Source organism: Gnatocerus cornutus, chromosome 6, assembly GCF_029298725.1.
Source record: "Gnatocerus cornutus isolate USDA-ARS CGAHR chromosome 6, icGnaCorn1.1, whole genome shotgun sequence".
In the NCBI taxonomy this organism is placed as follows: Eukaryota; Metazoa; Arthropoda; class Insecta; order Coleoptera; family Tenebrionidae; genus Gnatocerus; species Gnatocerus cornutus.
The window spans coordinates 19,095,801-19,106,925 of record NC_142238.1 but is presented as its reverse complement, the minus strand read 5'-3'; the positions used below and the strand labels follow the sequence as shown (position 1 = coordinate 19,106,925).

The 11,125-nt window shown below is 38.8% G+C and overlaps 1 protein-coding gene across 5 annotated transcripts in view; it reads left to right on the top strand.

The window, feature by feature from the left end:
• The first annotated feature begins 5,412 nt into the window (after window positions 1-5,412).
• LOC148173651 (homeotic protein ultrabithorax-like) overlaps window positions 5,413-11,125 on the top strand; it is a 72,796-nt gene continuing 67,083 nt past the window's right edge. For 3 of the 5 annotated variants that reach the window (XM_088038572.1, XM_088038573.1, XM_088038575.1), the window contains exon 1: window positions 5,413-6,073. In XM_088038572.1, coding sequence (XP_087894698.1) covers window positions 5,413-6,073 — 661 coding nt within the window. Of the gene's footprint in view, window positions 6,078-11,125 lie in introns of all 5 variants that reach the window. The other 2 variants (XM_088038576.1, XM_088038574.1) reach the window with 1 other exon arrangement.

Below are 11,125 nucleotides of genomic sequence, written 5' to 3'. Positions count from 1 at the left end.
ATTTCGCCGCACAAATAGTCAAGAAGCCGAGCAACTTTTTGCAACGTTCAGACCAAAGCCCTTGTATAGAAAACTGTTTGTTTAAGTTAGCCACTGAAACAGTCGTAATCTTCATCCAGTGTTTATTTGCCTTGAAAATAAGCCAGTAGCGGTGTTTACTCTTGGCGAATAAATCCTCTAATTAGTTTTTTATTGAAAGAATGAAACGCAGCGATTTCGGTTTGGTGGTTTGGTGACTTGCTGGCAGCCCCCAATATACTCAGCGCATTATGGCCCGTAAAAGTGGCATAAAAAGACAATAATTGTTTACGTGCCATAGTGCCAAATCAGACATCTGCACGAAGCAAGTCTTTAACAGCTATAAGAACCTCTCGACCTTACAGGAACTTTACGGCTAATAAAAAGCCGCTTTACGACATTTTAACGCGCCGTTACCACTTTTACTAACTACTAACAAGCCTCATTACGATACTGCGATGGGTGCTTTACGTAGTAGATATTATACCCACCCTATAGGTGCGATTTATCCCCTCTTCGAAAATGCGGCTTAAACTCTTTAATATCCATCCAAGGTAAACACTTGACAATTTCATTTTTATTAAACTTCACCTTTATCGTCAAGTGCTTGGAGAAAATGGACTTTAATCTAGGAGGATGCGTGCATATGGGCGGTTATTTATTAGTCATGGTCACGACATTTCTGCTGATTTATGGCATTGAGAGTAATTGTTACTAATCAAAACTGAGAAAAAACAACGACGGTTTAAATCATGTCTTATCGACTACGAGATAAACGAACAATTAACGGATGGAATCCGTTTTTTACACTTGGAAATAATTATTAATATTTTCCAGACCATTGACCAGTGAAATTATACTCAATTTAAGTGTTTACGAACGGTGAAAATTATTTAGTGCCGGTTTAATTCAATAAGTCGGGCTTGACGGCTATTTTTAGCACGTTAAAGGGAGTTATTCTAATAAAAATTTAGCATTAGTAGAGAAATTAGCGACAACAAATAATTTCAGTTAATCACGGATTATTACCTCTTCGCATCGAAATACGATTGTTGGATTACAGTAATTGATCGCTTTCACATCACTTAAATAATTTCCAAGAGACATTTAAGGGGATTTATGACAAATATGTGTAATTATGACAAGGTTGCCAGTTAAAATTACAATATTATTGGCGATTATTACAAATTTTTCCATTTCTTCTTCTGTAAAGTATGAGGCAACAGCTGTGGAGTCCTTTTTAGACTTGTAGAGCTTCGGAACTCCTCGATTCTTCCGTAACTACCTGAAACAAATCATTTTATTTTTTCTGTTTTTTTTTTGGCAAATTTCTAAATTTGAAATATGTAATTTAATTTTCGTTTTACAAGTCGGACGCAGTTTTTAAAGTGCAAAACAGAGTCGCATATTCATCATCCTGTGTAAAATATTATAATTGTATTCCAGAATGATCCGTCTAACTGGAATTAATACAAAATTCATGTAAGTCCGATAAAAATAGAAGTTATCTCGACATTTTATAATCTATAACACACCTAACCCAAAACGGCTCATATTTTATCCTTTAATCCTCATTACGAGTCAGGATATGCATAATTAAAAAACCGCCGACTACAAACATGTTGACATTATAAAACCAAAACATGTTTCTCAATTCAGATCACTCGAAAAAGTCAAGCTGCCCACTTGAAAACCAAAAAGAACTAACGACTTATTCAGTACATAAATTGAATAATAGTTGTTTATATTAAATCCATATTTTTCAATTGAGCTGATAATTGCCAGGTCACGACCTCCTTGTTTGTCGTCGACATGCCCGTTTGCTTTTCCTCAATCAAAGCGAGAAAATTCACAGGACGTGGTGAAAGTGTGCTTTAATAATAAGTAAGTTCTTTAGGGCGAGTAAACAACATAACTGGAGCTTATTTCGTAACCTTATCGCAAGTAGAAACATTTGTGCCTCATTTTACAAGCCGTTCCGTGCAGCAACGACTTCTTATAGACCATAAAACTCCCATCGTATTGATTGTAAATGTTTTCGGAATATGGTAACTGCGCCTTAGCCACTTAGTTCCGCTACTGTCTGGTAGAGTGCGTCCGCTTTTTATTCCCTCAAGTTCAGATTTGAACCGGACGACCTTCATTCCGAATTTTTCTTGCAGGGAGAGCTGCAACTGCAACAAAAGGAGATTTGCCACAATTAAGTTAAACGGAAAATTAAAGGCTACAACACCGATTTTAAAACTGTAATTTACAATGATCATAATCACGTTAAAATCGTCTTGAATAACCACAGCCAAAACCGCACTGTTGTAGGTATTTTTTAGTGCCGTTTAAGTTAGTTTAATAACTGCTTATTTGTACACCACGATCGGCGGATTACTGGATAATTGCCCATTTGAATCGCTAATTATATTAAAACGTCGATTTAAATGCTCCGATAAAGTCTAGATTTAATTACTCCATGCCGACGTTCATAATGTATAATATTTGCTCAAATGGTAAACTAAACTTGTTTATAGGATTGTTGAAATGTATTGAATATGCAACACGTGAAGTGGAGAGCTAAATGTCATAATAGCGCCAGAAATAAACCATCAAAATGAGGATTGCCTCTAACGTAATGTAGCGAATTTCTCATACTTTCTAAAATTATTTCACAAGTCCTTTTCTTTAGGGTTTAATTCTACCTTTCGAATTTTTTCAAATTTACTTTTTAAGCTCCAACAATCGGGCTTCTCTACGAATTTGAGTTTTTACCCTGAAAATTAAGTTTTAGAATTAGGTACAGTCTAATCTGTTTTTGAAAAGCTAAAAAAATGGTGTTTAATTATTTTGAATATATTTTATTAAAGCTCAGAGTCCCTAACTCGTGTAAAATTGTCATAAAACTTTATGTTTCTAGATTCCAGTTGTGAACGCTCAAAAATTGACGTTCAAACTTGGAATATTGCAAAACGACGAAAATGAACGATTTTATAATCAAAAATTTGTAATTTCGTGTCTTTTTGTGAAATGTTATCGTGAAATTTCAATTTTCAAGATAAATTTAAATCTAATTTATACTCTTTTGCGTCGTTTTTATAATTTTTCCTGACCTGGAAGCTCGAAAACTACGATTTGAAACCCAGAAATTCAAGTTCCGAATTTATCCACAAAATTTCGATTAAAACGGACTTTTTCATGAAAGTTTCTTCATTTTACGTCTTTTGGTGAGATTATCCTGAACTTTCAGGTTTCAAGATTACAGTCTGCTCTCTTTAATATAAAACTGCAAGTTTCAAACCGAAAATCGATTGAAACGAAAGGTTTTATTATTTAAAGCTCTTAGCTCTCTAATTTTGTGTTCTTTTCCTGGATTGAAATTTACTGTTTGATACGAATTTTCTCCTTTTGAAAGTTAACACATTTCTGGGCATCGTTTGGTCATTTTTGTCCCAAATTCAGCTTTGGGACTTTCGCAACTTTTCTTTCAAAACGTGTATTACTCATATCTTTGATCTAATTTAACCAAAGCCGATCTATTGATTTAAAATTGTTTCTCGCTGTACTATAATTTCACCGAATAGAAGCCCAGTAATTATTCTAATCTTCATTCATCAGCGTCAGTAATAACACACTCGCTATCACGATATTTTTTGAAATTTCTCGGCCAAGTAAAGTTATACAACATCACCAAATTCGTGATTTTATTATCTCGAAACGTGTAAAACAGTTACGGATATTTAGATCAAATAGTTCGATTTCACTAAAACTAAGGATGTTGGGGCAATAAGTCATTGTTATCTAGCGACAGGAGGGATAAGAAAAGTCATAAAGCCGGTAGAACAACAGTCGAAAAATCTTAGTTATGAGTCAAGTTGAAAAGTATTTGCCTAAGAAATTGGTTGTTTATGCAGTTGCTTCATTGCCATTCATTCAGTGGTTGCACATATTAAGTTATCGCGCATTTTTATTGCAAGGCGACAATGTAATTTCGTAACGCGTGTTTTTCATGTCTAATTTATCGATTTGATTCGTTAAATAAATCAATTAGACACATAAAATGCAAACTATGTGTGCTCGCTCGTTTATAATTTGAAAGTCAACAAAGTATTTGTTTTATAAGAGGTAAATCAGTGTGAAATTTATGTGGGGAATGAAGGCAATGCCGAAACATAAAGTTAATGATGATTGTTTATAACGTTCTAATGTTATGTAGATTGGTTTTATTGCTACATAAAATTAGTACTTAAGCAGCAAAAAGTATCAAATTATAAAATTATCGCCCAAGAATTACTTATCTTAAACATAAAACACGTAGAACAAACCTACCGGCTATTTGGGTGTCATTATAGTAGCTATTATGCGGTCGTAAAAATACAATAAAATTTCGGCCGGCCAAATTCATCCTTATGTCAAGCGTCGAGAAGAAAGCGGGGTGGGAAAGTGTCAAGTTCGGCACTTTCAATATGCACAGAGGTAAGACAGCAATAAAAGTTGATTTTATTAGGATTTGAGTGATCGTAAATGTCACCTACGACCATGGCAGAATTATGGACTCGGCAGTCCATAAAGTAGAAGAAGTCACACCCAAAAGCGTGCCAGCGCAATAAAATTTTTACTACCAAAACGATCGGTAAAGTGTAACTTTTATCGCGTATAATTTTTATTGGGTTTTTTCGTTCTTCTCCTTTGGGGTTCCGTTTACGAGTTGACAAGGTTTACGGTTTTATTTTGAATGAATTTTATCTTTTACGAGTTCAAGTGGCAATTTGATGTTGCTCGTTTCAATGCCGGAAAGTGTCTGGTTTTCGCGGGTTGAGCAATTGTCCGACAGCTGGCGCCACGCGATGGTGGGGAGGCACTTTTGGCTCGTTAGGGGCCACTTGCGCAATGCTTGAAGTGGGCGCCAAGGCTGTGACGAATTCAATTGCTATTGGCTCATGTGTGATCCCTTCCATTAGGTGCGCCTGCCATTTCGCGGCGGTGGCGAGCACGTGCTCGATAGAAAAGCTCGCGAAAAACGGGCCTGAAGGGCCGGAAGGGCCGGAAACTCGTTCGGGGGCCGTAATTAGGCGTAGCCGGACAGGTAGCGCCGTGGAGGGCCGGATGAGCGGCCGCGTGCGTCCCGGAGTGGGGGGAGAGGGATGGGGGCCGGGATGTGTGGGCCGGAGCAGACTCCGGAGCTCCAGTGGGTTCCCATCCGCGACGACAGCAGCTAACGCGCGCATTCCGGACCGAGCTGCGGCGTCGTGTGCTCGTGCGAACTCGCAACTCATCATATAGCCCACTTGATAGCGCAATCATTTGATTACTGTGACGTCATAGGATCATGTCGCTAATTCGCGTAGTCGCCCGGAGTGCCCTGGTGCAGTGACATTCCAGTGCGTCGTGTTCGGGGGCGGCGGCAGCATGAACTCCTACTTCGAGCAGAGCGGCTTCTACGGGGGCCACCACCACCAGAGCGGCGCCGTAGCCGGCGCCCACCACCACGAACAAAGTGCGGCGGCGGCGGCCGCTTACCGTTCTTTCCCACTAAGCCTCGGCATGTCACCTTACGCCTCCAGCCAACACCACCACCACCATTCACTTCACCAGGCTCGGCCGCCCCAGGACTCTCCTTACGACGCGTCGGTGGCGGCAGCCTGCAAACTCTACTCGTCCTCCGCGGACGCCCAACAAAACTCCGTCAACTACAGCACGTCCAACTCCAAACCGGACTGCTCCAAAGGAAACGCCGACCAAAACGGATACGCTTCGGTGGTGGCGGCAGCGGCAGTCAAGGACGTTTGGCAAAGTGCAACCTCTGGCGGTGGCGCTAATTTAACGAACAGTTTAACGGGGCCGGTGCGACCTGCGGCGTGTACGCCGGATTCCAGAGTGGGATACGGAACAGCGGTCGGACTCGTCGGCGGCGATCCGGCTTCGAGTCCGGGAGCGGCGGCGGGAAGAACCGCCAACTCACTTTCGTGGAATAACCCCTGCTCGATCAACTCCACCTCTTCGCAACCCGTGGGCACGCAGATCCATCAACAGACGAACCACACGTTTTACCCTTGGATGGCTATTGCAGGTTGGTCAAAAGCGCAAAAAAATCACGCAGGAACATAAATTTCAAAAAATGCCAAACTTTTCGGGGCTTGTCTAAATACAAACACATTCATCATCATTTATTAATCTCCTGCCACTGCCGGTTATTAGTGGTGCTATTAGAGCAACAAGTAACTTCTTCATGTTTATACGGTGCGATTTACAAATTGAGGAAATTTATTAGCATTCCGCCAATAAGAGACGGGACATTTATTTTGAGTTGAAAAAAATACTAGCAATATTCAGTTTATTTATGACAATATAAAAATAAATAGTGGCTTTCAAAATTCAAAAATTGTTGTCTTCTCGATTTTACCCTCGCGCCAAAAACTCCACCAGGTAGATTGATGGAATTGTTTGAAACCACAAGGCAAAAACGGTATCGTAAAAATGAGTGGTTACGACCATTACGAGAGCTCTAACGTGTTAAGCTTATCCAAACGATAATATAGCTAGTACGACTGACATTTACGATAAGTTTTATAGCATCGCCGAAATAATTCAGCGGCGCTACTCCGACTGTCCACTCTTTCAGCCTCCTCTTAATTAAATTTTTTCGGTGGCACCTTGAGGGCGAAAGTTATGTAAATGTTGAACCTGCACCCCGACCGAAGTCAAGTGCGTGTAAAATCAGGGTTGAACGTGTCCGAGTGTCTCTGTTGCACCCTCGACTTTCGACAGTGTTCTCCTTCCAACCCGTCATTCCACGAGGGCTGATCAGCTGTTCACTAGCCTATTTCCAGTGGGTCGTCTAGACGCCGTTGAAATGAGCGCCGTCACCAAAATGCTTGACCAAAATAATCCGTGTTTTGAAAGCGCGATGTTTGTTTTCGTTAGTCCGTGAACCTCGTAATTCTCGCGGCGAAATAATAGACTTGAACCGTCTTGGGTCAATGGAATATAATTTGGTTAAGGTCGTTTCACATTTTGGATGTCGCTAACGAGCCCGAGAAAAACTGTAAATGGTCGTTATTGCACGAGATATCAACGTAATGAGTCGATTCTGTTTGAAATTGCCTTTAACTTGTTTTTATTTACCGCGTGATTTATCACAGTAAATTACATTTTCAAATTTCTGAAGCTTTCTTGGTTTTACCACAATCTCCTCGATTCAGATGATAATTTCTTCGCATGGTGCAAACTGGTGCAGCGCCCCCGAGCCCGGACTTGTCCGGACTCAGTCCGGATGAGCGATGACGTATTACCGTGGCCCAGTCAGTTACACCCCCTTTGTATTTTACTCGCTACGGTCCGCTCCAAAAACATTGTCTTTGTCGACCAAGGTGTTAACGTAGGTCAGGTGTCACAGTCCCACCATTTCTTCATTTTCGGTCGTACGGCTAATGCCAAATCGGCACGGATCTGTAACACACAAACATAAAACCATAAATTATTCATGCGTCGAGCGAAATGCGTCACGACGGTCACTTTCGGGCGAACGCGCCTCTTTCGTGACGACATGAGGAGGTGGAATTGATTTTTAGCCCTTTACGGAAATGGTCAAACGGGGGGAACCCGGAAAGTCCGGTAAAAGAAACGCACCATTTTCAAAAGCGTGATAAATTCGAACGGAATTTACATAATTTCGAGATTAGGCAAGAAAATTCGTTTAATAGCCAGTGATACCATCAGAGGATATTTCATTTCTGGACGGAACTCAATTTTTGGTTCCGAGGCGATTGAAATGTCAGTTTTTTAGGGGATGGTGCCACCTTACCACGTTAATTTGACTACTTTTGGCTAGAGGGCGCCAACAACCCTAAAGAAGGGGCCGCCAGCAGCGCTTTGCGGGTAGCCGCTCGGAAAAAATTTGTCGTTTCTGAATTAATTCTAATCAATTATGGGACAATTAATTGGTGGTTACGTCATGGTTGGGATAATTTATGATGTTTATTTAAATTTTTGGGTTTTGATTGCGTAATGCGTGGGATATTTTGTTGTTTTTTCTACTGATTTGACAGACGTGATTAATTGTTTATAGTCGCAACGTTTTGTAAATTGTGGAGAAATTTATGATAACACATCGATGAGTATTAAAAAGTTCGATAAATTTGCCGGTGGGTCCGGCCCTGGACGTTGATCAAATTAGCAGGCGGGCGGGGATGAGGTCGGTTTCGATAATCGCGCAAACAAAGAAGTCGATCTTTCAGGTGGCCATAGGTGTGCTGAAGAGCGAAAATTTATGGCGTCCTAGTAAAGGAGCAACCGTTAGGATCCTAATGTCTTTATTTGGCCGGCACAACATAATTATCCCGATGTTTTCCCGGTCGAAAAAAATGAATAGTATTAAACGGTGATTTAGGCCCGGGCAAAGATGAAATTCTATTGTAAGACGTAAATCATTGCAGCCACAAAAACCATTGATTAATGGCTTAATTACTAGACGAAAATATTAAAATAGTTGGCGCAGTTGCCACCTCTTGTTATTCATGCCTGCGTTGCGTTGGATAAATGACGAGATTTGCGTTTTATGGTGTAGATTTGATAATTGCAGTTCATGAGAGACCACGACCTCAAGTTGTACTATCTCTTCATTCAACTCTTCAATGTTATGCCATAAAGGCGGAGTAATAGCTTTGTTATGATACCTGCTCCATTACCGGACACTAATTTTATTATTCCACTTCGAATCGCTGCTTCTGTTTACAGATTTCAATAGCCGCGATAATCCGAGGATTTTCGAAGACGACTAATCGAATTTTCGGGCCCACGCGCCGGCATTTGCATATTTTGCGTGTATTTCTTTCCGGACGACACATATTGTTTACGGATAGGAAAAGAGTTTTTTCAATGACCGGCCTTGGATTGAAATTTTTTCGAGAGAATAATGACCGAAACCGAAAAAGTTGCCGAACCTCGCCCTAATAACAGCCTAACAAAGCTGGTTTATAATGGCGACCCTGAAGCCAGAGGGGAGCGAATTGTCCGTTAGTCCTCCTCTGCCCAGCAAAAAGTTAACACTGTATTTTCGGTGGTCGTGCAGTGTCCGTGCAGTGCAATTTTCGCAAAAATCTCCATATTGACCCTCCGCAATTAATACGCGTAGCCCGTGGCATACAAAGCGCCCATGATGGTATGCAAAGGGCGTTCGTGTCGACATGTGCGGATTAGTTAATCTCGATTCGAAAAACGGCCAACTGGCATAAACAGAATGAGTTATCACCGCGACTCTGACAAGTAGAATGTACTAAATCATGGTAGTCTTAAAGGAAATGTTCCGAATGTCTTCGAGACAAGATGTATTATGTTTTCTCCTGAGCTCTTTTCTCTCTCTGGGTTTAATGTTACATAATTTGGACGCGACGAGGTACGAATTACACAAGTCAAAATTCCGTCGGATTTATCTACAAGCTAATAACAAGTTCGTGCCTAACTTGAATTCAGGGACGCTACTAATAGTCGTTACAAGTGAAGCATGGCGCCGTTTCATTTATACAAACACCGCGCGGTTTAGATATCGGGTATCTGCTCTGTTTATATTTTACACATTATTGCCTTAATTATTAGGGGAGGCAAAAAAAACGAAGGTGCTTGTATTACACCACAACGCGAAAATAAGCGAGAGGGGGCCACTCACGCTTATCTTGCACTGCAGATAAATCTAGGAGAATTTGTGGAGATGAAGAGAGAAATTTTTGTTTGCGATCAATTGATTCTAACATTTATGTGGCTCTGGCCTTGTACTCTCAGTATGGAAAGCTTCTATTGTATTCTCGATTTGTAAGCCTAGTAAAAAATATTTGCGTTACTCATAGATTTTATGTCTCTTTTTGCGGACTTCTTCTATTGAACTGTGGGGGTTCTCAAGGATCTTGCAGTAGTCCTTTAAAAATGACCAGTTCGTGTTCTTTCTCAATGAAAACTGCCAAATACTAAACGATCATAAAATCTATGTATCTACTTTAACATCGTCCTAGTTCGTCCTTATCGGTTTGTTACATTTTTTTTAAAGAATTTTATTATCTCTAGCTAATCGAAACTATTTTCAGTTGTAAACATATTTAGAATATTTTTCTCTGATTCTAAACAAAAAATTTCAATTTGTTAAATTTCTATATCTTTATTATTACCATTTTATTTAAATTTTTTTTTGTTTTAATGTTTTCTTTTCTTATACATTTCTATTCTTATTTTTAAGACTTTCCGTAACTAAAAATTGTTGCCACCAACAAACTTTCAATCACAATTTCGAATTTTCGAAATTGGGCACTCTTTTTACTACTTTCTTTTCTAAATATTTGTATTTTTTATCGGTTTTTGGTTCGTCAAATTCAAATCCTTAAATCGCCCCGTAAGAATATTTTTTTGAGCGTAAACCGAATTTTTTTCTTAAGAAAACGGCAAAAAATTGCACGCTAAAAAAAATTTGATAAAGAATTTGTGTCTAGTTTAACATCAATAATTCGTTCTTTTTTGTGACTTCAAAATTATTTTTAAAATTGTTTTTTTAAAGAATTTTATTATCTTTGGCTCAACAATCCATATTTATCTGTTGTAAAAAATTTTTGAATTTTTTTTCTAATTTCTAACAAAAGATTTGAATTTTGTATCTTTATTATGACCATTTGATCTAAATTACTATCTTTTGCTGCAATGTTCTCTTTTTTATAAATTTGTTTTCTTATTTTAAAGATTTTTCATAACCAAAAATGTTTGCTATCAACAAAATTTCGATCAGAATTTCGGGTTTTTATATTATTTACTTTTTAATTTTTTTTTTTAGATATTTGTATTTTTTGTCGGTTTTTTGGTTCATCAAAGTAATTTTTTTTTTAAAATCGCACGAATAATTTCTTTCAGCTTTTAGTTTACTTAATTTGTCGGTTTTTCAAATTTGCGGCTTTGATCCAATTTTACTTTCTTAAAAAGATTTAAATTTTATATGCTTTGTTATTCTATATCGAAAACGAAAGTGAACGTTTAAAATAGAGTAGAAAAAATAAGTTTTAAAATTTTCAGTTTTTAGATTATCTCTTTAGTTTCTATTTTACGAGTATTACTATTTTTTATTTAATTTTCGCCTATTTTGAGTTTG